Genomic DNA, 24660 nt, shown 5'->3' with positions numbered 1-24660 from the left:
CATAGAACTAATCTTTTTGTCACCTCTTTGTCGATTACCATAATGTCCCAAAATTAAATTAACAACAAAAGAAAGGTGAAAATGATACATGTCTTGCGTTTTTAAAGTTTTGACGTTTCTAAAAGATACAGTTTCGCCATATTTATACGTCTTAATTATGATGTTTTGAAGGTAATAATTAATTCGATGATTAGATACAATACAATTTGTTTCCTTTTTTGGATGAGAGATATTATTATTTTGGCATGAAAACGATTAAAGTAAAATATTGAAGGACCAAATAAGATGTAGGGATATAGATCCCTTCAATTTCACTCCAACGATGTAAAGGTCATTTATTTTACTTAGAGAGACCAAATATTTTCGATTAGTAACAATCGAGACTCTATAGTTTTGTTAAATCACACAGACCCAATGTCCACGTCTTTGCTTATTTCATCTATTTTTCTTAACACGTCTTGGAGAATATAGTAATACTAAAAAGACACACATCGTTTTCATTTGTCAACTACTAAATACACACATATTCATATGTTATCTGAATATACAAAAAGTTAATACTTTTTAATAAAAGTAATGTTAAGTAGATTTTTATTCAATGCTAAATAATATATATATATATAAACTAGATTTTGTTGGTTATTGTTCTTCTTTCATGTTTTAAGTTATATTTTGAATACGTGTATTAGATATTAATATGGATAAAAAAATTATAGTGAAATCATGTTTTGAAAATGTAAACATGAATAAGTGATATATTAACAAAATGATTAGTTTGATGCATTTAAATAAGTAATTTGTTTATGATGATTTTTTTTTTTTTAAATGATGAATAATATTTTATTTCAATTTTTTAACTATTCGTTTGAAGATTGAACAGGTTGTTTGATTGGTATGGTATTGAACCATTCTTTCCATTCAGATTGTTTTATTGTAAAAGAAGAAGAGATAGAACTTTTATTTATTTATTTATTAACTAATTATACCATCCAGAAATTAACGCATCAGTTATAGTATCTTTTTTTTATGGGAACAAAGTTAAAGCGAAAAGAACATGAATCACCCAAATTATTACCACCACTTTATTGCGCCGAAAAATTCAAGAAGCCAAACACAAGAAAAGAAAAAAAAACATCAACGTTGAATTTGATGAGTCACTCGTACAATGAATATTGTTTATTGACCAACGAACATGTGAGAGATCCAAATTCGGAGGGGGATTCGTAATTTGCTTGCTCTCCAGATCTACACTTCACTATCCTTGCTCGTTGAAGATCCAATCATCATCAATCGTTTCCGGTAAATGATTTCAATCATCTTCGAGCTCGATTTTGTGGAGAACCTTATTAGTTAGATATTTGATTTTGGGTTTAAGGATATAATTCTGTTTATTATCCATGGGTTTAATCAAATTTCCTGATTTGGTTATGTTTTCTGATTTGGATGAATTCGGATTGAAGAAGAAACCATCCTTAAAACTATACAAAATTCAATTGCTAGAATTTGGGATTTTGATTGTTAAAACAAAGAGGAAACCTTTTTCTTTTGTCTTTGAATGATTCAACGACTGACAAGATTTTGTTACACTATCTGACTGGTCTTTCTTAGGATCTTGAACTTAACAACATAGCAAGGAGCTTTCTTTGTTGAGAGAGTTGATGTTATCTCTAAGATGTTTGGTGGAAAAAGTCATATACTCAGAGGGAGTGTATCACTGGCCTTGATCGTCCTTATTCTTTTGGTCATTATACTCCTGGTTTCTGAGGAAAACCCGCTTCGTGATTCTCTCTTTGAAGTAAAACGTCAGTTTTCATCTTCTTCTTCTTCTTCTTCTTCAGGTATTTATATGCGCTTCACAGCTTTTAGTATTCATTTTTTTGGTTATAATGGTCGAAACTTTTGAACTCTTGTTATCTTCAGAATTTCATTGTCTGTTTTTCTGATACATTTTGGTTTCCTATTATTCAGTTTGTAACTTTGCAAAGGGAAAATGGGTTGAAGACCGGAAGAGACCATTGTATTCTGGTTTTGAATGTAAACAATGGTTATCATCCATGTGGTCATGTAGAATAATGGGCAGACCCGATTTCTCATTTGAGGGTTACCGTTGGCAGCCAGAAGGTTGCAACATGCCACAGTTTGACAGATTCACTTTCTTGACAAGGTATGTAAGTTTTTCTCCAATGACACATTCTTCTTATACATGGTCCTTCTCTGTATATTGGATTTTATGAGAATATGTGGTAGCAGAGCAAGTTTCTGAAAATATCTCAAATTTGCTTACTGCCACTTTGCTTTTGTTTTTTAGAATGCAGAACAAGACGATAGCATTTATAGGAGACTCATTGGGGCGGCAACAGTTTCAATCCCTAATGTGTATGGCCAGTGGTGGTGAAGATAGCCCAGAGGTTCAAAACGTGGGATGGGAGTACGGTTTGGTGAAAGCCAAAGGAGCTCTCCGTCCTGATGGTTGGGCTTATCGGTTCCCAACCACAAACACGACGATCTTGTATTATTGGTCAGCTAGCTTATCAGATTTGGTACCCATGAACAATACAGATCCACCTAGTCTTACTGCAATGCATCTAGATCGTCCACCAGCATTCATGAGAAACTACCTTCACCGTTTCGATGTATTGGTTCTAAACACTGGTCACCATTGGAACAGAGGTAAGATTGAAGGAAACCATTGGGTGATGCATGTAAATGGAACACAGGTCGAAGGCGAATATCTCAAAGATATCAGAAACGCCAAGGATTTTACAATACACAGCGTTGCGAAGTGGCTCGATGCACAGCTTCCATTGCATCCGCGGTTGAAAGCTTTCTTTAGGACAATTTCTCCGAGGCATTTTAAAAACGGAGATTGGAATACAGGTGGAAACTGTAACAACACGGTTCCTTTGTCTAGAGGCAGCGAAATCACAGGGGATGATGGATCGATCGATGCAACAGTTGAGAGTGCTGTGAACGGGACAAGGATCAAGATTCTTGACATAACTGCACTTTCTGAGCTAAGAGACGAAGCTCATATCTCAGGGTCTAAACTCAAACCCCGAAAACCGAAGAAGGCAAGTAACGTGACCTCAACTCCAACGATCAACGATTGCTTGCATTGGTGCTTACCAGGGATCCCAGATACTTGGAATGAACTTTTCATTGCTCAGATTTGAAGTATTCAACATCATCACACACACAAAGCTAGCTCAATGGATTGGCTCTGTTGATTCTTTGTTATAGAAAGGTTTTTTTTTCAGATTCTTTCTTGGGAGAATAACAAAGTTTCAGTTCTTAAAAATAGGTTTTAGATGGTTTGTCAGTAAATGATTCATCTGTAACAATCACAATCTGGTTTTTAATTATACACGAGAACATTGAAATTGAAACAATCTTTTTCTTAACCGAAATCTGGTACGATATCGGGACGGTTAAAAATTGATAAATGGAATTGGCTTTTAAAGACCGGTTTACGGGAGAAGAAGACTTTTGTGTCAAAAACTCGCGAATGCTTGAGCTTTTTTCTTGACATGGCGAGTTTCGAGAAATTCGAACCCATATTTGGAGAAGTCGTACCCGAACGTTCGGATCCGGGTTCGGGTCTACTCCGGCGATGTCTCTTCCACGTCTACGCTTCCGATTCGTATAACTTAACAGTTCATGTCACTGACTTCATCTCCGGTGTCTGGACGACGATCCTCTCCGTCTCGCAGCTAGACGATATGGTTCGTTTACTCTTTCTTATCCTCTTTTTGCTCAATCAATCTTTTCTCTCCGTTTCTGAAGTTGATTAACCATTGATTTGCTGAATCTCAATGGCACTTGAGGTTTTACTCACGTTGATTTTTTAAAAAAACTTGATTTGAAACAGAGGGATACTGTTGGGATTGGTGGTTCGTGGTCTGAGTTCGTCGATTATACTGTTGCTTCCTTGAAATCCGACAATGTGAAGCTTCTCTTGGGAGAAACTTCAGTTTCAAATGGTAACTTTTTGAATGTTCTTAATTGTTGTGTTGAGTAGCCTCCTTGTGCTTATGTTTAATAGTTTGCTGTGTGTTTCATCACATAATGTTTCAGGTGTCAAAACTGCGCGATTAGTTTCTCAGAAAGCCAAAGGAATGCCTCGCATAAATGTTCCTTTAACAAAGATGGTGGAATCATCTGCTAGTGAAGCAATGGCAAATCTGTCTCTCGAGTTGTTCAGAGCATTCAAGAGCAAGCAGCACCTACAAGGTAATTTTTTCAGCTCTTCATAGTAGTATAGATGTTCCCAAGGAACAATGCTTAGCCACACTTTTGAATTTTCATCAGGAGAAGTGAGTTTTTCAGCTGCAGCAACTGATGAAAAGGTATCTTTTGTTCTGGAAGTTCTAATGGTGTTTTTCTAATCAACAGTTCTTAACACTGCTGCAATTGTCTGTTCTTACTCTGGTGGAAAATCTCGTTTGTATTGTGACCAGGATAAGAGGGATGCTACCTATAACCAACTGGAACGATACTCTAGAAAGCTAGATGTTATGGCTCCATCAACAAATAACCGGCAAGACTCTCCCGGTTAGTCCTGTTTGCTGTTTACCCACATTTAGTAAATTATCTCCAATTCCTTCTTCCCCTGAAAATCTCATATGGAAAGAATAATCTTCAACATCACCGTTTTCTCCCTCGTTCTTTTTGTTTTGTTTCAGCCAACCAATCTGCCCGAGAAGCTAACACAAAAAACCCTGTGAAACGAGTACCTGCTCACCGAAGGTAGTATATACATGTCATCTCCTCTCTAAACATCATATGCAACATCCATATTAATATCGGTAATTATTTGTCTGAAAACTTTGCTATGGATTTTTGCAGAACCCGTAAACGGGGTGCTCTTCTGCAGGATTCAGAAGAAGAGGATGGCTGATTGGAACAGCCTGAACAAACTGAATCGCCTGGGGAGTTATGCTTTATGCTCATGATAATTTCCCAGGTCCTTCCTTTTTTTTCTCCTCTTTTGGTGATTCGTTTTTGTAAAAAGAATCTGTAAGGTTAACTTAGATTCCTTGTGGACACATATATTAGAAGTTTTTGAAAGTTGGAAAAGAAGTAAAATCGAATCTTCCTTAGTATCATTATTCATTATCTAAGCAAAAATATCTTTCATATCTGATGTATACGATATATGAACTAAGAATATACACCAATTACTAGTTCAGACAAATACAAATACTGTATTGTACAGTTTCTGTTGTGCCTCAGAAATAAAGATTCTCTTCTTCTATGGATTCTCTGACTGCCTTCAATATCCATGGCTTGAGTTTCTTGGTGGTAACTATGATCCCCGTTTTGTGAGCAAGATACTTTCCTTTCGAGAAGTCCAGAGATTTCCCTGTAGCATCACACACTACGCCTCCAGCTTCTGCACAAGGTTATTTTGTTCTCTTCTTTATATGTATAGTCCTCTTGTATTTTCGTTATACATTAAAAAAAAATGACATGTGGGTATTAAATCTAGATCCCTTATGTGTTTGATAACTAGCCAGTAACATGTTAAGTTATAAAGTGAAGTAGAGCCAACAGATCTCAGCGTTTAAAAAGGTTTTATGTACTGTACCTGTAGTGATTATTGAACCAGGTGCATGGTCCCAAATACACTCACGGTATCCATTGAGAGTGAAACGCAAGTATATCTCTGCGTCTCCTCGCGACAAAGCCGCATACTTAGCTTGGCTATCGATCCTTACAGGTAATGCTTTAATCCCGAGTTTCTACTCTAACCGTAAACAGATTGTTTTAGTGGAAAGAATCCCACTTGGTTATGGCCTACTTACGAGCACATTGTAATAGAAAGAAAAAAAACAAGTTGTTACCTTGGCAATGGTACCATGGATGGGAATTGGTTTGTGGTATGATTCTAAGAACTTCGCTTCATCAAGATTCTCATTGCTACTCACTTGCACCTGTGTCAGCACAACATCTCTTTAACACTTTCAAACAATTGCAGATTTATCACATGGTTTAGCTTTGGACAGGTGAATGATACCTTTTGTGGCAGAGAATTGCCTTTGAGCGATTGCACGTAAGTCCCTGAACCCGTTGTAGCAAAGAAAAGACAGCCAACATCTTCCTGGGAAGAATTATCAGTCGCGCAAACCGCAGAAGCCAAAGGAAGATTTGGGCAAGCCATGACACCAAGCACCACTTTGCCTTCCACAAGCAAGGCTAACCCCACCGCGTATTGCTCTCCTCTTACAAATCTAAACAAGCAGAGAAGTTTAGCAACCATGTTTTTAAGTGGCTGAAAAGATTAAGTATAGAGAAAGCATAGAGATTAGAGAGATTGTCACCCTCTGGTTCCATCTATAGGATCAAGAACCCAGTGGGAACCTTTGCAACCGCCTTCTGATTTACCGCAGTCTATAGCATTTAACACATCATCTGTGGATAGAGGAGAGCTGGTGTACGATTCCTCAGAGGCTAGAGTATCTTTCACAAGCTTTGCAATATCTTCTAGAAACGCCTCACTTCCATTCTTCCGCAGATCTCCAGTTTCCTGTAAGATTTCCCCGTTATAAAACCCGAGTAACATTTACGCTATAAAACCTCTGATTAATATAGGTTTTCAAGTGTTATTTCACCTCTTCAGCTACTAATGACAGTTTATCAGGTTGGAGCTCCCTCTCCAATACAAGACTAACCACAGCTTGTGAGCCTGAAGAAACCATCCGTTAATGGGAGTGGTAAAAGACATTTTCTTGATTGATTTTATAGAGAAAACAAGAACTTAGCAAAAACAGAAACTTGAAGTTGAATTCGCGGGTATGCAAACGACGAGGTACAAACCGTAATCAGCTGCAGTAACCGGACTTCTATCGGATTTTTTCCAAACTTGGGATTGCAAAAGAGTCTTCTGCACTTCCTGATTCATTACATAATAAGGTTTGTTTTAGTTTCAGCGATTCATATAAGCTCCATGCTCTGACTCTAGCTCAGTAGCTTGTTACCTGGCTGAGACGAGCAGCTAGAGTGACGGCTTTCTTTGCAGCGGCTAGCTCCTTCTCATAAGACATTGAAAAGCTTCAAGAATAGACTATGTAAAAGCTTATTCTATCTAATAATGGTTTTATATATTGAAACAATTTATAGCCGTACTCTAAGTCAGGACGTAGTCAACATCGTTGAATGATATAATATAACCGAGTGTATCGTGTGAGACGGAGTTGGTGCAAACCATCTTTCACGTAATTATACACAACAAGTTGACGCTAAAAAAAGAAGAGGATGGATAGAATATGTAGACCAAAGAATATGGATTATTATTCTGTAGAATATTTCACGGATTTTTTTGCATCGGTTGTCATAATTTAATTATATTCGTTAGAAGACGACTTGACGAGAGTGACTGATCAGAAATGGTTAACATACTTAGAAAAAAAAAATGTTTACCAAAAAAAAACAAAAAAAAACAAATTGGGCTTATTTTAACCTAATCAATACACTAATCTTTCTTTATACTACATTATGTTTTAATTATTTCACAAGAAACTTCGCAGAAGATTCGACTGGAGTAATCTATTTCATAATTAAGAAATTTTCTTTGTCTTTCTTATTAAGAAAGGTCCTTCTCATTTGTCTGTTTCATATATGCCAGAAAAAGGCACTGTCTTTTTTCTATTGTCGAGTTTAATTATCCCCATAGCAATCACTAGGCACTAGCTACGTACGTTTTTTGTTTTTTTCCCTAGTTTTACCAACCTTCCTAAAAACTTTCAAAATTGATTAACGTATCTCAGATTACAGACATAAACTATTTAAAATACATTTTAAACGAGCTTCGTAACATCAAAAACTATATTCAAAAGAGAATTAGTGTTTCTTATATATATCAAAGGTGAGTTTTTTTTTTGTTTCTGGTTTTCAATAAATAGACTGTGAAAAACACAGAGACAACAGAGTATACCCAAAGACAACAATAATAAGTATATTACAGTTGCGTGTTAGTGAAGTTTTAGAGAAGCAGCTTTTTCTTCTTCCTCTTCTTCTTCTTTAATTGATTCTCTTACTGCTGTTAAAAGCCTTGGCAACAGTTTCTGCGTCGTAACGACGATTCCTCTCTTGTAATCAAGATACTTCCCTTTCGAAAAGTCCAATGGATTCCCTGCTGCATCAGTCACTTTCCCTCCTGCTTCTGAAAGTTTCATACAAGGATTTGTTGTGTGATCATTCATGAACTATAATAGACCAAAAGCTATGTAGGTAAGAGCTAAATGGGTTTACCTGAAACAATGATTGAGCCAGCAGCGTGATTCCATATTGATTCGGGTCTTGCTTTGCGAGTAAACCTCAAGTAAACCTCTCCATCTCCTCTAGATAAAGCTGCATACTTAGTCTGGCTGTTGATCTTGATTGGAGATTCTTTTATCCCCAATTTCTGTCACCGCGGAAACAGAGTAAAATTTAGAGTAAGCAAGAAGATACGTATAGAGAATGTGAGGAAGATGTTTTACCGTAGCAATGGTGTTATGGATGGGGACAGGTGTGTGGTATGACTCGAAGAAACTCGCTTTCGCAGGATCATCTATGCTGCTAACCTCCACCTAATAGCGCATTTGATCATTTCTTTAGCAATATATGAAAAGATTTGATAGTAAATGCATGGAAACAGAGTGGTTTCAAGTAGTTTACCTTCGCAGGAAGAGAGTCGACACTGAGAGACTGGACATAAGTCCCATTGCCAACCGAACCATAGAAAAGGCAACCAACTTTTTCAGGTAAAGACTTGAGTGCATTACCAGCAGTTGATGCCAATGGAAGCTTAGGACAAGCCATTACACCTAGTACTACTTTGCCTTCCACCAACAATGCTAATCCTATTGCATATTGTTCTCCTCTTATAAATCTACAAAATGGAAATTCGCAGGTTATAGTTAAATTTAAGTTCCGATGCTCTATGACGACAGTTCAATAATGCAACAATACTACTGAGATTGATAAGTCTCTGACACAGGCATTGAACAATGAAACGAGATGAAGTTGCAAAACAAATCTATGACGACAGTTCAATAATGCAACAATACTCTGAGATTGATTAGTCTCTGACACAGGCGTTGAACAATGAAACGAGATGAAGTTGCAAAACAAATCTATGACGACAGTTCAATAATGCAACAATACTCTGAGATTGATTAGTCTCTGACACAGGCGTTGAACAATGAAACGAGATGAAGTTGCAAAACAAATCCAAAAGTAACTAACTATAAGTTTGTGCTTAGTGAAATATCAACAACATATGAGAACTCACCCTCTAGTGCCACCAATAGGATCCAAGATCCAGTGGCGACCCTTAGGACCTCCTTCTGATTTACCACGATCTATAGCGTTGAGCACATCATCCGAAGTCAAAGGAGAAGCAATAGCATATGATTCATCACTTGCAAGAGTATCTTTGACAAGCTCTGTAATACGAGCCAAAACGGTCTCAGCAGCAATCTTCCTTAACTCACCAGAATCCTACACATAAATTACAAAGTCATAAACAAAATCCATCTTAGTTCAATCAAGAAAAACCAGCAATGTATTATTTTGTATATGTTTGGCACCTCTTCAGCCACTAAAGACACAGGTTCATTCTGGAGTTCCCTTTCCAGTACAAGGCTAACCACCGCCTGCGAACCTAAAACAACATGACTTTGTTTCATTAATGAGCCAATAAAGATATCGAAATCTAAAGAGTATAACAGAGAAAGATATCATTTTTCTGAGTGATACACAATTTTACTACTAACCATAATCAGCAACAGTAACAGGACTATCATCTGATTTGTTCCAAACGTCAGTTACCAACAGAGATTTCCTCACTTCCTGGAAAAAAAGCAAATCAATTTCACTTGTTATAATCTGACTAAAATACAAAACAAAAACCCAATTCCTATAAACATTGAAACCGAAGAGATAACAAGATCGAAGATTTCAGTCACGTCTAGCTAGATCCCCATTTCATATTTTTTCATAAATAAAAAATCTCAGATTTTCACATCCTAATTCGAAAATACTCATATCAGTTGACAATTTACAGGAAACAAGAAGAAAAAGTCTACACATTTAACTCCACAAAAGAGTTCAAAGAAAACATCTAACTCTCCTCGAACACGTATCGCAAATGTCAACGAGCAATAAGAAGAAGAAAAAAGAGAAGAATTTATGGTTTAAAATGTAAATCGAGAAATCGCAGAGAATCAATCATGTGATGATCCAAAAGACGGAAGAAACGAGTGATCGTACGTTGCTGAGACGAGCAGCGAGAGAAACAGCTTTCTTCGCAGCAGAAAGCATCTCATCGTAAGACATTGAAAAATGGGTAAAGCAAAAGAGTACCACGAAGTTGAAGAAGAAAATCTCTGAAAGAATCGATTTTTATGATATGAATGGAAAAACCTCTCGCGACTCTGAAGCAACTTCTCTTCCCAATTTTTATTTTGATTTAGAAATATACGTAATACTAATAAAATAATAATTAGTTGATTGAATATAGTTTGGTTTTTGGTATTTAAAATGTATTTATTTGCCAATCTCTCTACCGTTGTGGAAAAGTAGGCAAAGTATAGAGTCCCCTACCGTTGCGACAATGATAAGTTTCTCTCACGTTGTCTCATTCCTCTCTTTATTTTGTTTATTATACTCACCAAAATTTTATACTATTTTTTAATTAATAGTTTTATTTTTATTTTATAATTTTGTACATTTTAAAAAGTTTTATTATTATTAGAATACTCTGCAGATTTCAGATGGCATATTGCAAAACTGCTATAATCCAAATGAGGAAAACATAAATACATGTAAACAATCCAAGAATGAATTGGTCCAATAGGAAGATATTTTCTTAGAGAGAGATATTTCATTTTATATGAATTCAGATTTTTATATTTTATTTAGTAATATATATGTAATTTCGGTAAGTTTGCTTTCTTTTTGTAGGTGAAGATAACAATCCTGATTAATTTTATGTTTGGCAAGAAATAGTATATGATTCTCAACTTTCTAATTAAATTATTTTGGGTTCGTTGTATTTGTTTAGTCTTTTCTGATATGCTTTTATTCCAAAGAGGTTATATGCTTCTTCTTCCTTTTTCCCTCTTCTTTTATACTAGCTTACTAAATTAATAATTAGAGGTATGCTAATCTTAATTAAATTATATTGCAAATTGCTTTTATAGATATTGTAAATGACGTGTGTACCTTTTGTGTGGCCAGGTCTTGTCAAATCTTTCGCTGAAAACAGGTTATTGTGTGTTATATCAACAACTTATCATTATTAACACAAAATATCTTTGTAACATGGATTAAAAACAAAGCAGCTAGTATATATTATTCACATGAAAAGATTAAAAAAAATTGTGCGACTAGTAGATTTGTGATCGCCCCTTTATAAAGTTTGACTAGATCACTAGACTACATTTAATTATTTACAAAGTCTCAACGATTCCTTTCATCGTGAATGGGATATTATTGGGAATAAAATCACGAATTTCTAAAAGTTGCACAATAATATATATTTTTTTGTAAGATGGTACACAATAATATTTTAGTTATACTATAACCAAAGAAAAAAAAAAACTATTTACACCATATTAATTATTTCTATATGAAGAGATTTTCTACTTAACGCGCTTACTTTCGTATTAAGATAAAGTATCTACGCACTGTAGACACGTACGTCGGTGCATCATGCATGTAACCCTTAAAAGGCCTTTTTACGGCCCGTTACTGGTCCATATTAAATTCTCTACATAACCCTTTATACTTAGCCCAAAACAGAATTTCATTTTTATTTCTTTTTCGAAAATGGAAGAAATTCTCACTGGTGAAATTCGGTGAAAGAAAATGAAACAACAGTTACAGAGAAACAAAGAACGTACGAGAGAAAAAAACAAATCAGAGAGCTGAAGCTTTCTCTTGCTCAGCTATGGAGTCACGAACTGCTTTCAAAAGCAGAGGCATTAGCTTCTCGTTAGCAACGATAATGCCTGTGTCCAAATCAAGATACTTCCCTTTCGAGAAATCCAGTGGCTTTCCTGCTGCATCTGTCACTATTCCACCCGCCTCTGCACCAAAAAGAAGAATCAACCTTGCATTCCTTATCTATTTACATCCGCATGTCGACACTATAAAATTAGCTTCATAGAGAGTAAGCTTTAATGTTACCTGTAACAACTATAGCACCAGCGACATGGTCCCAAATCTTTTCGCGGTATCCTTTATGAGGAAACCGTAAGTATATAGCTCCATCTCCTCTTGATAAAGCTCCATACTTTGCTTGGCTATCAATACGGACTGGTGGAGCTTTGACACCGAGTTTCTGTATATTACAACATAGAACATGATCAAATGGATGAGGAAAATTAGTTAGCTATTAGCTGGAATCACATGGAAGGAAAGAAGCAATTTACATTGGCAATGGAGCTGGATAAGTCATGTAGAGAGTGAGCTCCTTCGAATGACTCGAAGAACGATGCCTCTTCAGGATTCTCAACACTAGAGACTTGCACTTTTACAGGAGAAGATTTTGAATCTAGGAGCTGCATATATGTCCCTGAACCAATTGTAGCAAAGAAGAGGCATCCAATTTCGTCTGACGAAGATTTGTTCTTGTTGTTTCCTGCTATGGATGCTAACGGCAAGTTTGGACAAGCAAGCACACCTAAAACTACTTTCCCTTCCTCGAGCAATCCTAGTGCTACTGCGTATTGATCTCCCCTCAGAAATCTAAAATCATGAAAATGCTCAGTGTCAGGAACATAACATCTGACTCAACATTCTATCAAATTTACATTTTCTCTGAAATAAGAAGATTTGACTTTAGGCTAGTTAGTTTTAAAACGTACCCTTTAGTGCCATCAATTGGATCCAAGACCCAGTGTCGACCATTTGGACCACCTTCAGATGTTCCACAGTCAATGGCTCTAAGTAGATCATCAGTAGACAAAGTAGAGCCATTAAACGATTCCTCGGTAGCCAAAGTGTCGTTCACGAGTTTTGTGATGCGCTCCAGAGTATCCTGAGAACCATCCTTGCGTAGATCGCCTGAGTCCTATATAGATCATTTTAGACAATGTGAGTCCATAAACACAAACTCAAAGATAAGTAAAGTGTGAGACATCTAACAAGGATTTATTAAGCAGTTTCACCTCTTCAGCCACCAATGAAAAGGGTTCAGAACTGAGCTCTTTTTCTAAGACTAAACTAACAACTGCTTGTGAACCTGAAATTCAACACAAGACAGATCAAATTAAGTGATTTCCTAACAATCTCAGTAACATTCAAAGAGAAGAGCTTTTTCTAATCAGGGACAGGTATAACAAACTAACCATAATCAGCAACGGTCACTGGACTTTTATCAGATTTTGATTGCACATCTGATTGCAACAAAGCCTTTTGAACTTTCTGAAACAAACCCAAAACACAAAGATAAGATTTTGATCAAAGATTTACACGAGCTTCGTATGTAGAGGACCATTACACTATATCACTAGAATCTATTCCCAATTACAGATGCAATGCACAATAAACACAAAATGTTAAACGAAATTTGGAAGATTTACAAAATGGGTTTCTTAAAGAATCAAACTTTAGAATCTATGGGTCATGATTGAATCGAAAAAACCCTAACCTGACAGAGACGAGCAGCGAGTGAAGCAGCTTTCTTAGCAGCATCAAGCTCTTTCTCGTAAGCCATCGATGAAACAACTCTGAGAGTAACAAATGAAGGAGAAGAAGACTTGCGTCCGAATACAGAAACGAGACGGTTCGATGAATTTCTAGGTCTCGAATTCGTTCTTACTGCTACAAATGATTGAAGCGGAGCCTTCGCTGTTCGAAAACAATTTATAGACATCATTCGCTTTTCAAGAAGATAAATATATGTCTTCACATTTTCTGATTGCAGAGACAATTATTATTACTTTTTTGAATTTCCCATTTACACCAGTGTACTTATTTATTCTCTGAACTTAAACCCTAAACTTTATTTTAGATCAAGAAAGGCCATATTTGCTCTGTTGGTTTAGGGGTCCATGTGGCACCAATTGAAAGAACAAGTACAAACGGTGAAAATCATAAAAATAAAAAACTTTAGTGATCTTCGTAGATTGGTTGTTGAGTTTTGGGCTAATCGCACGTGGATGTTGTGGTTGAAACATAAGTGAATTTATAGGTGGTGAAGATACAAAAAGGCTTCTTGATGAATGAAGAAGCCCAATAAAAACGGTTCTGGGTTAATATATTTTGAGGGAATCAAAAGCCCAAATAATTTTCTTCAGACAAGAGCTACAGCTTTGCCACGTTGTCCACATGAATCATGTTGAAATTTGGTCTATGATTTTGGGTTATGGATAAATCATTAATGACGCAGAGACAAGACTAAAAAAGATTTCTAGATTGATGATGGCGTGTGAGAGAGCAAAATACGTTTTGATTATTTGCCGGCGCAAGCAAAGGGTCACGTTCCACTAACTTTCAAGATTCAACAAAACCCACTTTCTATAGTTTTATATGTTCATTTTTTTCTGCTAAAGTATTTTTATATGTTCATATTTCTCTTTTGTGCCATCTTTTTAATAATTTAATCTTCCTACAGAAGATAATCTCCAACAAAAGTTTTTTCTTACAAGAAAGATTCCGAGAAGTCTTTTGTGTTTTCAACAAACTCCAGGTTGATATATACTTGCCACTTGTGTAACTGTATCTTTTATTCTTGATTTTGATTGGTTTCTTCTCCAAAGATTGGATTTCTGAAGGTTCTTGTGCTGCAGGGTTTTTTCAATGAACATGAGCAATAAACGTAATCAGCAACCTTCGTATATTGCTGATCATTTCAGCAGTTTGGATCAGGTCTCATAAACTTACTTAGTTATTTCTTGATTTTAGTCTCTTTCATAGTGATGAATTTCTTGTGAACTTTGCTTTTTAGGTGATAACTTCTCTGAGAGAAGCTGGACTTGAATCTTCAAATCTGATTCTAGGAATTGACTTTACCAAGAGCAATGAGTGGACAGGTAATTATTTGATTTGATAAAAAATGCTACACATGTTTACGAAAAGATTCAATGGTTTTGGTTAATGTTCTGAATTTTCATTGCAGGGAGATATTCATTCAATAGAAAAAGCCTTCATGCCATTGGTAAAAGACAGAATCCATATGAGAAAGCAATATCGATTATTGGTCGTACTTTGTCTCCCTTTGATGAAGATGATCTTATACCTTGTTTCGGTTTTGGCGATGGTTAGTTTCTTATTTCTTGCTTTCAAGATGAATGAATAAGATAAACCAAAGTTCTTAATGGTTTTATGTTTTCTTCTTCCTGCAGTAACAACGCGAGATCAATATGTATTCAGCTTTTATCCCGAGAACAAAAGCTGCGACGGATTGGAAAACGCAGTTAAAAGATATAGAGAGATTGTCCCACATTTGAAGTTGTCCGGTATTTTTGAACTTTCAAAAATGGAGCAGTTTTGTTCTCTCTTATCGTAAAGATTAATCAGTGTATTCTTCCCTCACAGGTCCTACCTCGTTTGCACCGGTTATTGATGCTGCCATCAACATAGTTGAGCAGAACAATATGCAATACCATGTTCTCGTCATTATCGCAGATGGTCAGGTCACAAGAAATCCAGATGTGCCGCTTGGTCGACTTAGTCCACAGGAAGAAGCTACTATGAACTCGATAATGGCAGCGAGGTAAAACTATTCAATAAGCTCATATTCATGATCAGACTTCATATGTATACTAATGATGTTTGATATAAATTTTCCAGCCATTACCCATTGTCGATAGTCTTGGTTGGAGTAGGAGATGGACCATGGGACACAATGAAACAATTCGATGACAATATTCCTCACCGTGAATTCGATAACTTCCAGGTAATATAATAAAACCCTGAATAGCTCTGTTTTGTTCCTGAAACATGAATCATGAAAAACTGTGTTTTGTTCCACAGTTTGTAAACTTCACGAAGATAATGTCAGAGCACAAAGATGCGGCTAAGAAGGAGGCTGCTTTCGCACTCGCAGCTCTCATGGAGATCCCTTTTCAATACAAGGCTACATTAAGTCTCAAGTAAATGCAATAAAAAATTTACCGTTGGAAACTACTTGTATCACTCACTGTTTATGGTCTTATTGCATTAGATTCTTTGCCAACTAAACCAACCTTTGATTGTGCTTATGAACAGTAGAAAACCAGTGCGCAGTTCCCATCAGCACCACAAGCCACTCCCGCCACCACCAGAGGTTATAGAGCGTGACAATGCTGTTAGATCGGTGCCAAATCAGATGACAGAAACTGCAGAGAAAAGTGACAGACTCGCTCCTTCCACAGTGCCGGTAAATACTCTATTATTTCTGCCTTTGTTTCTGTTCTTTTGTCAATGAGTATACTCAGTTTCTCTGATACTGAGATTTACATTCCTTTTGTTTTTCAAAAAGGTATGCCCGATTTGCTTGACGAATCCAAAGGACATGGCTTTTAGCTGCGGTCACACGGTATGTGAAAATTTCAAAGGAACAATTATACTCTTACTTGTTCTATGAACTGTACTGCTTCTAGATCGATTTTGTGACATCTCCGATACTTTTTATTTCAAATAAAGACATGCAAGGAATGCGGAGTTGTTATCACAACATGCCCACTATGCAGACAACCAATAACAACAAGGATAAGGCTGTACACTTGACTCGGAAAAATTCTTAGAGATGAGACAAATTATATGGTTAAGCACTTGAGCTTCATGTTTATACTTCTGTAGAACATTGTACAGTCCAAGCAGAAGAATTGTAAAGCATAAATCTCGAGTTGTAGTTCATATGTAATTCTTAGCCTGCCGAAACAAGGAGATATGCGAGAAGAGTTCTCTTTTTGTATTAATCAACAGCTACGTACAAATAAGCCGAAGAGGTCCTTTTTATAACATTCCAAAGAGACCTACAAGTTCTAAATCAAGCGGAAAGTGTAACAGCAACGATACCAATGGAAAAAAGAGAGAGCTAAAAACAACCTTAAATACTTATTAGAAGCTCCAACGGTCGAGTTGTTGCCTGGCTACAGCCATGTCTTTTTGTGCTTTCATTCTCCGGTAAAATATTGGACAATCTCGACTGTAAAAGACCAATAAGAAATCCAGAAAGGAAATTGGATCAGAACCTATTTACCTGCTGAAAGATTTCTAAAAGAAATTGATATCGATAAAAATATAAGCAAACCTGGTGCACAAGACATCTTGATGAAGAGAGCCTTGACACTCCTGGCACTGTGTCCACAGCCTCCCAAAAACCTCTTCAAGCTCAGCCACTGAATAACACAACGAAAGTATCAAATTTTATAGATATATCAAAGAGTCTATAGGAAAGGGAAAAACGGCAGCATACCTTGAGACACGTTTTTGCAATATAACTCGGCTTCTCTTCCCTTGCAACTTGCGCATAGTGTTCCATTGCTGGTTGAAGTTAAAAGCGAATATTGATAAACAGATCCCATATATGAAAACAGATAATACATAGGCAAGGGACCACAAAGTACCTGATCGGAACTTTGCAGCCAACACAGCTCAGTTGTTTTTTAGCAAACTTCATTATACCGCTGTTTGAAGGAGTAGTGATTGATATTGACCTCGTGTGACTTCCATGGAGAAGCTCCTTGCTAGCATTTTTCAGGACTGGCTCAAAAATCCTAAGAAGTGGCTGAAAACAACATCTCCTTTAACCTACAATCACCAGAATAAAGAGTATAGAATAAACTTATACACAAACGCCATGTTGAACTGACCTTGCTAATCTGATTCTCCAAGTAGTAATTTGGGTCTATAGGGATATTATTCTGTAGCACGTAGATTGGATCTTCTGATCGTTCATAAGCCTATCAGACGTCAAAATGAGATAAGCACGGAAGAAGAGAATGACCTTAACATCTTATGGAAAAGCTAACACAAGCTTGACATGAAAACTACCTTGGCACCTTTAGCAGCTTTTATGATAACATACGGTACTCGATCTCCAACATTTGGCGCTGTAGCAGCATCCCTCTGTCACATATGTAAGCAAACACTGTCATATTCACATGATAGATCATCAGACACCGTAAAACAGATCTAAGTTTCAGAGCAACCTTTGTATGATATTATATATTCACCAAAAAGCCGGAAAAAAAATTCATATATTCAGCAAAATTATGCATGACTTAAGAAAAATCCCTGCACTTGTGCAGCTATAAAAAGACGACCAAAGAACCATATTAAAATATTATACAAGCCAAAAATTAAAATTTAATTGTTTAGCACTCCCATTTTTCAGTTTGAGAGTGTCCATGAGATGCTGGAATTAGAGTAAAGGAACGAAAATTCCCCTAGACACATTTGTACATGTTTCTTCACGAACGGAAACGGTCAAGAGTTATCTTAACATGTAATGAAAATGCTTAATCCTGCAAATGATAGACGAAAATAGATAAAGAGTACCACAAACCTTACGCATGCGTTCAGCAAGTTCACCATGAGCTGATTTAACTTCATAATCATCTCCTGTTTTCGTTAGACCCTATGATTTGAGGAAACACATCAGGAGCATTATCCATTTGATTCTTGTTTTAGTTTTAACAGATGGCTTTAATCATTAAAATACACTTTCAGGCGATACAAACATCACAGGACAATAAATCAAGTAAAACATATTACCTTAGTAATCACCAAAAGTGACAAGTCAATACGGTTCATGAGAAGATCCGAAATGGTTTTCTTGACATTTTCAGCTGCCCCTGGAACATCTCTATCAATAAGTATTTTGTTAAGACTCTCAGTCACGAGGTTCTTAACCAGTAAACAATTATCCCTTCGTACTGTCTCGATTCCTGCCAAAGTCGGTGATATTGAAATTTAGTCAGGAAATGAATAAGAGAGAGGCTGTAAAATCACGAAGATTTACCTTTGGTGTCCATTTTGTCAAACTGTTGAGGATTTGTCCATAGCAAACCAGCATACCTCTTCTTGTTAATGAGAAGATATGGGAAATAGACCTTTTCAAACTCCAATTTGATGGGCTTTATGACATCATACACAATCAAGAAACAGAGAACGATTCAGCCTGTTATATTTTGTTTTCAAGAAATCACGTAATCTTGCACCTCTACCCCAAGGATTAGGGAGAACCGGAGAAGTTTAAGACATGCTCCTAGAAAATCACTTACTTTGATAAAAGTTCCACTAATGTGTTCTGCAGCTTCCCTCCCCAAGGTCATCGCAGCTTCTACATCCGATACTCCAAATTGCACCATGACTGAATCCGTGTCTCCATAAATGACCTAATACATCATAGTCCATCAAATTCGAGAAATCTAAGAGCAAACTTAATGATTCACTCAAGTCTTTTCAATACAACGAATAATTCAATGAACATGTACCTCTGCATTGTATTGATACCCTCCCAGTGTTGTGAATTTGTCTTCAACAAGTTTCTTTGTTTGTTCAATCATCTGACGACCTTCAAAAAGATACAAATCCATCAGAACGAACCTAAAAGGCTACGTGTCTAGAAAAGTTGCAGTTTCACAAAAGAAATACCATAGCTAGTTACACTCGAGGATATTTCTAAGCATGGTAACTGCCCAACAGTGGCTCCCGTAAACCCGTAGACAGAATTTGCACTGATCTGAGAAAAAATAGAAAACAAATGTAAAAGAGCAATTTACAGGGAGGATATTGTTCGAAATTTTCCGAGGATTGTAATCATTTTTCTGAATGACCAAGTTAAAGAAGCTGGCAGTAAAGAAGTTCACCTTCAACGCTAACTGTCTACCATCTAAAACAGCCTTCTCAAGGGGATCCTTAGCCTCCTAGATTAGACAATACCAGTTTCAATAGTAGTAGTTAAAGGCTGTATACAGATACGCACACACTGCAAGAGTTTCTTCGGAATCAAATGTTTTACCTTTAAATCTGCTTTAGCTCTCTTACGGGCAGTAAGAAGCTCTTCGAGAATTTCTGGAAGTATACCCTGAAATAAATTATTCATTTTGTTAATAAACTGCTGTCTTCCCTGAATTTATTAATTGGTTGTATTTCCTGAAAGAACTCATTCAACAGAATTTGCGGAACTTGAGGATAATAAAAATCTAACTAAATGCGGAAACCTTTTGCAAAGTTTGCTTAACAAATGTTTCCCCTGATGGAGTTTTAGTGACATGTTCAGGTGGAAGATTCAGTTTGCGTACATCTTCAGGTGTCACCTTCAAAGACAAGAACATGGAAATAATGCTCCCAAATTAATAAGGTGTATAAACAATAGATGATAAAATAAATAGAAATTGAAAAGAAAATATCAAAAGAATTACCAAGGTGCAGTAGCACAGATTATATGCCATCATAATTGACGGGTACAGTGAAGCAAAATCCAAAGTTGCAATTGGCTTTTCATAGAAACCTGTTCTTGCTTCTAAAACCTGAATATCGTTTGACATATCCAAAACAACAAACATGTCGGAACAGTGGAATTAATGCAACCGATAGGCCAAAAGGAAATGTTAGATCCATAAATCACCCACTTACAGTTGCGCCTTCATAAGTTCCTTGTTCGGACCCTGACTGTTTAGCATTTGGAAGAACCAGATTTTTCTGTTTGCCTTTCCTAAGAAGCTGAGATAAAACCTAGAAGCAAAGACACAATATATCAGCCACCTTATTAAACTGAAACACATCCAGAAACTAGAAGTTGAGAACTACCTTGATACTCTGTCCTCTCGCAAGAAGAAATGAAATAGGGACACCAGTTACACGAGCCATTTCGACATAATTATATATAAACATCAGTTTGTCCAGAAGCCTCTGAGGAAGATATGCATCCTGTAACAGAGAAAAGAAACGTGGTGAAGTTGTAGCTTCTTGTAATATTTAGTTGGTTGACTATTAATAGAGAAGCAGCTAAGTTAGTGTCTGAAAATCCTTCCACACATCCTACGAAACACATTATTCCATGTGTCACAAATATCGCCAGCAATTGCCAGAAGTCCTTCAAGCCTACCTCACATCCAGATTCCAGCATGCTCAAAAAAATCATGAATGGACATATGAGCAACCATTTCTATACACCCTTATCTACAAGGTTTCCTCTTGCCACACGTACAAAAATATAAGCAGAGATTACTAAAAAAGTTTTTAAAACACACATCAATGTTCATCTTTTACACTAGAAAGGGTGGGACTTGGGACTCCCATCATAGCTTGGGACAACATGCAATAGGACCTTTAGGTGGTTAGACAAGCTTGATAGCTAGTTAGAAAATCTTAAAGTTATCTAATAACAGGCAATGCATCAGGACATAGACAGCACTACTCCAGAATAAATAAAAGTAGGTACCTTCAAACAATAAACAGCAAGACGCCTCCTGGTTTCCGCATTCCCATTCTGGAGATCAGTTATTATAGAATGGTGGACATCTTCTTTCTGCAGAAGACAATCAGGTTAGCCACATGGAAAGTAGAAATAACCTGAAATTCTAAGCATAATTACTCGGTTTCACCTGCTCGGAAAGAAAGTGAGCTGAGACAGAATTCAGCGAATAAGAACTTAATTTGTGGTCTCTGTGTATTGCCTACAATAATTAAAAGACGAATCAGGTTGATGTTACAAATAAACAATCTAAGAATGACTCAACCAAAATGAATTTGTTAAGGACAAAAAACCTGAATAAGGTCAAACTGAAATCTTCCTTCAATTGTGGTCTCTTTACTTTCTCTTATTCCTTGTTGTCTGAAACATGGCAATATAATATTATAAGATGCGAGTTTAGAGAACTCATGAGGCACAAAAAGCATGAAGCATAACAAAAAAACAATAGAGAAAGCGATGGAAGTTAGCAAGCACCAGTTACTCCTACATCACCTTGATGAAAATGTTGAGTCCCTGACCCGGACCCTACTGTTCTTTACACGACCAAGAAGAGGAAATTCCTCTATTCCCAGTGTAGCAGCTCTCTGAGAATCAGAAAACAGCATATTTTCTAGGTTAAAGATCCATCACATATACATGTGCCATATGACCCAGCGGAGCATAGCATAATATTACATATAGAATGCTATAAGAAAGAAAAACACGCTTCTGCTAACCAGAGGTGATACTGATCCGTCAATAAAAGTAAAATCTAATGTTCAAGTACCTCAATCAGATAAGGTAAATCGAATTTGCAGATGTTATAACCAATGATGATATCAGGATCAACATCACGAATCAAATCCTGCAGCCAATACATCTCATACATCAGCAGAACACATGTTTCACCAAGCCCACAACAAAATTGCAGTAGCAACATAAAGTTTACTAAATCTTTCACTGAGTCCTCCAGGATTTAACAACTGTAATAGAACTTACTTTTGCAAGCAAGGTGCCAAAAAACAGATGAAGAAGAAGTAATGCATATATAATAATGAAGAGGCAAAAACAATACCCTCCAAGCTAGTAAGACCTCTCTTTCTGTTTCAAAAGACATGACATCTACGCCTACGATTGGAGCACATGACTTAAGAGTCATGACATTGCGTACAAATGGGTGATCCTCTCCCTGAAGAGTAACAAGGTTCGCTATCTAGAAAAGCAATGAGAATGTTGTTTCAAGAAGAATGCAAACAAAGGTAACAAAAAGGTATATCAAAAAATGACAAAAACAGCTAACCTGGATTACAGGATCATGCTTAGCTTCCGGAAAATGTCCTTTACGACCTGCACACTCAATATCGAAACTTAGTACACGGAATGGAGCCATTTTTGAGTATTCACCTTCTGCAGCATGACTGATTAGATCTGAGTACCTAAAACCCATGTTAAAGAAAGCACTGGCATAAAATACAATATGTTACTATAAGCATATTATTGTTCCAGAAAAGAAATTCCGATGAGGATACAGGCAATGGAACTCCAATTGGCAGTATGACAAAGTTCTTGCATTTTTCTTATACTTCCCAGTAGGTACTTCAATCCAATTTCCTCCGACAATATCACAATCAACCATGAAACGGAGAACGAAAAGAATATTGCTTTCATATGTCTGGAAGCTCTTCATACCCAATCCATCAATTTGTAGGCCTCTATCAAGGATGCCTACCAATTTAATAATTACAATGACTTTAAATCAGTAAAGGATAAGAGATAGTAGACACATAGCGCACAAATATTTGGGAAGTCATACCGCGACAGCTTGCCACCATAGTCGGCAATGCAACTGTAATCTTCAGAAAAGTTTGGGATTTTTGCTGTTGGTAATACATAATGCTTCTTTTCTGCACCATTTCTATACGTTTAACAAATTTCGGGACCTTGGCATTTTTATTGGATTCCCTCATCCTTCCCTGAATGAATCAGCTGAGCTTTAAAACAAAACCAGCGAGATCAAAGTACAAAATATACAGAGATCTACATAGTAAATACCTCAAGACTCTGATGGAAATTAGAAATATCGTCTGGCCCCATTCCAGGAGGGCAAGCAATGTAAAAGTATGGCTCAAATCCATGAACAAAGCAACACACACTGTTACCTGACAATATACCAGAAACTCAAATCCAACGAAATCGTTCCCCACAAAGAGCAAAAGAAAAAGAGGTTTAAAAACACTCACCTTCTCTGGTAACCCCAAACATCCTAATGATTGGAGCTTGCCCTGAGGAACCCGGTAACAGCTCCTTATGACTCTCCGCGATTATAGAGTCAATCTCCAATTGTTGGAAAACTAAACAAATCAAAATACACAAATCCAAGTGTTGAGAAATTTTCCAGCAATCATAAGATGAAGAAGCCCTTATCAAACTAAGATAGTACTCAACTGATACTCTGTGAATTCGAGAGATACGCGGGGGAGAGCGGAGGTCGAGCCCAAGCCGAGGAACGCGATTCACGCTCCTCAATGTCACGGAGGATTAGGGATTCCTCATCTTCGTCGCCGTACAAGAGAGTTTCGTCCAGAAACACGTCCTCTTCCATCATAAATTCATCATCTAGGGTTCCGATGGCCGGAGATGGTGTTGAATCACCAGTGGCTCGATGCTTACCCGCCGGTGGTGGGGTATTCGAAGGAGGCGGTCGCTTTTTGGAAATACCGGATCTATTCATGGCTTTGGGTGAGCGGGAAAAGAAGAGAATGTGTGTGATTTTGTGAGCTCGTGGAGGTCTGAGAGAAGTAGAAAGTGAGACTATACACCACTCCGATTCCCGCCAGTTTTAAGGGTTTTGCTATTAGAGATTTGATGTCAATGTGAAGTTTTTTAAGGAACTTTTCTTTAAGTCCCTAGACAATGCTATTATTAACCAAATCGTTACGGACTTTTTCTTATTGTGGTTGCAATTATTTTGAATTAAAATATATTTTGTCGGATGACCAATGTTTAAGACTTTTAAGTGCTTATACGAAGTTTTGATTGCTAAAAAAAACGAATAATTGTAGATCAAAAGAGACAACCTTATAATAGAGTTCGATCGTGATACACATAGAATCGTTCATTGTTCATTTGATCTACAATTATAAGAGAATTCGACCTCTCTTTAATTATTTTATTTTTAGTATATCAGGATTCATGACCAAGACAATTAGGCAAGTGATGGTACACTTGGTAGCTAACTAGCTAAGGTTGATGCCGCATTTCATAATGGAACTTGGTTTATG

General features: G+C 36.7%; 7 protein-coding genes and 1 long non-coding RNA gene across 16 annotated transcripts; 4 read left to right on the top strand and 4 right to left on the bottom strand.

Moving 5' to 3' along the window:
- Positions 1-1060: 1060 nt before the first annotated feature.
- On the top strand, positions 1061-3461 carry TBL14 (TRICHOME BIREFRINGENCE-LIKE 14). Its single transcript, NM_125798.4, has 4 exons — positions 1061-1299; positions 1609-1838; positions 1969-2164; positions 2309-3461. The coding sequence occupies exons 2-4, from the start codon at positions 1673-1675 to the stop codon at positions 3171-3173; spliced, it is 1227 nt and encodes a 408-aa protein (NP_201207.2). The 5' UTR covers positions 1061-1299; positions 1609-1672; the 3' UTR covers positions 3174-3461.
- A 22-nt stretch (positions 3462-3483) lies between these two features.
- On the top strand, positions 3484-5101 carry AT5G64010 (U2 small nuclear ribonucleoprotein auxiliary factor-like protein). The gene is made up of 7 exons (NM_125797.5): positions 3484-3722; positions 3869-3980; positions 4075-4230; positions 4309-4346; positions 4458-4551; positions 4683-4746; positions 4846-5101. Exons 1-7 carry the CDS (start codon positions 3528-3530, stop codon positions 4895-4897), a joined length of 711 nt encoding a protein of 236 aa, NP_201206.3. The 5' UTR covers positions 3484-3527; the 3' UTR covers positions 4898-5101.
- On the top strand, positions 4881-7315 carry AT5G09175. Of its 5 annotated transcripts, none has more exons than NR_143183.1 (4): positions 4881-5401; positions 5594-5719; positions 6006-6528; positions 6641-7271. It is a non-coding gene; the product is annotated as an other RNA (long non-coding RNA). The 5 variants fall into 5 exon arrangements; NR_143186.1 differs by having other exon boundaries at positions 4940-4963; positions 5233-5401; positions 5594-6528; positions 6641-7057; NR_143184.1 differs by having other exon boundaries at positions 4890-4963; positions 5233-6528; positions 6641-7208.
- Positions 5076-7082, bottom strand: SAL2 (Inositol monophosphatase family protein; the record flags this gene model as incomplete). 2 transcript variants are annotated; one of them, NM_125796.5, is made up of 8 exons in its annotated part: positions 6978-7082; positions 6817-6892; positions 6612-6685; positions 6321-6526; positions 6017-6230; positions 5844-5933; positions 5588-5741; positions 5076-5392 (listed from the first exon to the last, which is right to left on the bottom strand). In NM_125796.5, exons 1-8 carry the CDS (start codon positions 7041-7043, stop codon positions 5229-5231), a joined length of 1044 nt encoding a protein of 347 aa, NP_201205.1. In that variant the 5' UTR covers positions 7044-7082. The 2 variants fall into 2 exon arrangements, with proteins under 2 accessions (NP_201205.1, NP_001332437.1); NM_001345617.1 differs by having other exon boundaries at positions 5229-5392; positions 6612-6892.
- Positions 7316-7805: 490 nt separating the features above from the next.
- AT5G63990 (Inositol monophosphatase family protein) lies at positions 7806-10611 on the bottom strand. 2 transcript variants are annotated; one of them, NM_125795.5, is made up of 8 exons: positions 10255-10611; positions 9759-9834; positions 9573-9646; positions 9275-9483; positions 8659-8872; positions 8481-8570; positions 8251-8404; positions 7806-8161 (listed from the first exon to the last, which is right to left on the bottom strand). In NM_125795.5, the coding sequence occupies exons 1-8, from the start codon at positions 10318-10320 to the stop codon at positions 7971-7973; spliced, it is 1074 nt and encodes a 357-aa protein (NP_568983.1). In that variant the 5' UTR covers positions 10321-10611; the 3' UTR covers positions 7806-7970. The 2 variants fall into 2 exon arrangements, with proteins under 2 accessions (NP_568983.1, NP_974988.1); NM_203259.2 differs by having other exon boundaries at positions 7910-8404; positions 10255-10449.
- A 1293-nt stretch (positions 10612-11904) lies between these two features.
- Positions 11905-13705, bottom strand: SAL1 (SAL1 phosphatase-like protein; the record flags this gene model as incomplete). The annotated part of the gene is made up of 7 exons (NM_125794.5): positions 11905-12074; positions 12175-12328; positions 12420-12735; positions 12855-13060; positions 13158-13231; positions 13338-13413; positions 13640-13705. 7 exons carry the CDS (start codon positions 13703-13705, stop codon positions 11905-11907), a joined length of 1062 nt encoding a protein of 353 aa, NP_201203.3.
- A 695-nt stretch (positions 13706-14400) lies between these two features.
- On the top strand, positions 14401-16936 carry RGLG3 (Copine (Calcium-dependent phospholipid-binding protein) family). Of its 2 annotated transcripts, NM_125793.6 has the most exons (11): positions 14401-14680; positions 14781-14859; positions 14939-15023; positions 15110-15250; positions 15336-15449; positions 15529-15706; positions 15784-15889; positions 15967-16085; positions 16201-16351; positions 16454-16510; positions 16618-16936. In NM_125793.6, the coding sequence occupies exons 2-11, from the start codon at positions 14791-14793 to the stop codon at positions 16699-16701; spliced, it is 1104 nt and encodes a 367-aa protein (NP_201202.2). In that variant the 5' UTR covers positions 14401-14680; positions 14781-14790; the 3' UTR covers positions 16702-16936. The 2 variants fall into 2 exon arrangements, with proteins under 2 accessions (NP_201202.2, NP_001032132.1); NM_001037055.1 differs by lacking the exon at positions 14401-14680 and having other exon boundaries at positions 14720-14859.
- On the bottom strand, positions 16866-24193 carry AT5G63960 (DNA polymerase delta subunit 1). Of its 2 annotated transcripts, none has more exons than NM_125792.2 (30): positions 23825-24193; positions 23620-23730; positions 23432-23538; positions 23193-23352; positions 22909-23104; positions 22680-22815; positions 22455-22592; positions 22167-22244; positions 21893-21984; positions 21694-21760; positions 21531-21602; positions 21368-21454; positions 20734-20853; positions 20560-20658; positions 20346-20453; positions 20145-20240; positions 19943-20008; positions 19791-19847; positions 19576-19663; positions 19416-19495; positions 19203-19316; positions 18941-19055; positions 18694-18866; positions 18485-18556; positions 17971-18045; positions 17790-17879; positions 17544-17704; positions 17393-17460; positions 17228-17315; positions 16866-17122 (listed from the first exon to the last, which is right to left on the bottom strand). In NM_125792.2, the coding sequence occupies exons 1-30, from the start codon at positions 24108-24110 to the stop codon at positions 17035-17037; spliced, it is 3288 nt and encodes a 1095-aa protein (NP_201201.2). In that variant the 5' UTR covers positions 24111-24193; the 3' UTR covers positions 16866-17034. The 2 variants fall into 2 exon arrangements, with proteins under 2 accessions (NP_201201.2, NP_001190611.1); NM_001203682.1 differs by having other exon boundaries at positions 16939-17122; positions 22404-22592.
- Positions 24194-24660: the final 467 nt, after the last annotated feature.

This window comes from Arabidopsis thaliana, chromosome 5 (genome assembly GCF_000001735.4).
Source record: "Arabidopsis thaliana chromosome 5, partial sequence".
Taxonomy (NCBI): domain Eukaryota; kingdom Viridiplantae; phylum Streptophyta; class Magnoliopsida; order Brassicales; family Brassicaceae; genus Arabidopsis; species Arabidopsis thaliana.
This window is presented reverse-complemented; position numbering and strand designations above follow the sequence as displayed.

What these genes read in the sequence shown, in the direction of transcription:
- AT5G63960 (NM_001203682.1), bottom strand. Translation starts at nt 24,110, where the DNA reads ATGAATAGATCCGGTATTTCCAAAAAGCGACCGCCTCCTTCGAATACC. An exon ending in TTCAGTTTGACCTTATTCAG is followed by an intron (nt 21,603 to 21,693) that starts GTTTTTTGTCCT and finishes TAATTATTGTAG; the next exon opens with GCAATACACAGAGACCACAA. An exon ending in TGGAGAATCAGATTAGCAAG is followed by an intron (nt 17,705 to 17,789) that starts GTCAGTTCAACA and finishes TGTTGTTTTCAG; the next exon opens with CCACTTCTTAGGATTTTTGA.
- RGLG3 (NM_125793.6), top strand. Translation starts at nt 14,791, where the DNA reads ATGAACATGAGCAATAAACGTAATCAGCAACCTTCGTATATTGCTGAT. An exon ending in GTGAATTCGATAACTTCCAG is followed by an intron (nt 15,890 to 15,966) that starts GTAATATAATAA and finishes TTTGTTCCACAG; the next exon opens with TTTGTAAACTTCACGAAGAT. An exon ending in AAGGCTACATTAAGTCTCAA is followed by an intron (nt 16,086 to 16,200) that starts GTAAATGCAATA and finishes GCTTATGAACAG; the next exon opens with TAGAAAACCAGTGCGCAGTT.
- AT5G64010 (NM_125797.5), top strand. Translation starts at nt 3,528, where the DNA reads ATGGCGAGTTTCGAGAAATTCGAACCCATATTTGGAGAAGTCGTACCC. An exon ending in GAGCAAGCAGCACCTACAAG is followed by an intron (nt 4,231 to 4,308) that starts GTAATTTTTTCA and finishes AATTTTCATCAG; the next exon opens with GAGAAGTGAGTTTTTCAGCT. An exon ending in TAACCGGCAAGACTCTCCCG is followed by an intron (nt 4,552 to 4,682) that starts GTTAGTCCTGTT and finishes GTTTTGTTTCAG; the next exon opens with CCAACCAATCTGCCCGAGAA.
- AT5G63990 (NM_125795.5), bottom strand. Translation starts at nt 10,320, where the DNA reads ATGTCTTACGATGAGATGCTTTCTGCTGCGAAGAAAGCTGTTTCTCTC. An exon ending in TCGCTGCTCGTCTCAGCAAC is followed by an intron (nt 9,835 to 10,254) that starts GTACGATCACTC and finishes CTTTTTTTCCAG; the next exon opens with GAAGTGAGGAAATCTCTGTT. An exon ending in TCCATAACACCATTGCTACG is followed by an intron (nt 8,405 to 8,480) that starts GTAAAACATCTT and finishes CCGCGGTGACAG; the next exon opens with AAATTGGGGATAAAAGAATC.
- TBL14 (NM_125798.4), top strand. Translation starts at nt 1,673, where the DNA reads ATGTTTGGTGGAAAAAGTCATATACTCAGAGGGAGTGTATCACTGGCC. An exon ending in TTCTTCTTCTTCTTCTTCAG is followed by an intron (nt 1,839 to 1,968) that starts GTATTTATATGC and finishes CCTATTATTCAG; the next exon opens with TTTGTAACTTTGCAAAGGGA. An exon ending in AGATTCACTTTCTTGACAAG is followed by an intron (nt 2,165 to 2,308) that starts GTATGTAAGTTT and finishes TTTGTTTTTTAG; the next exon opens with AATGCAGAACAAGACGATAG.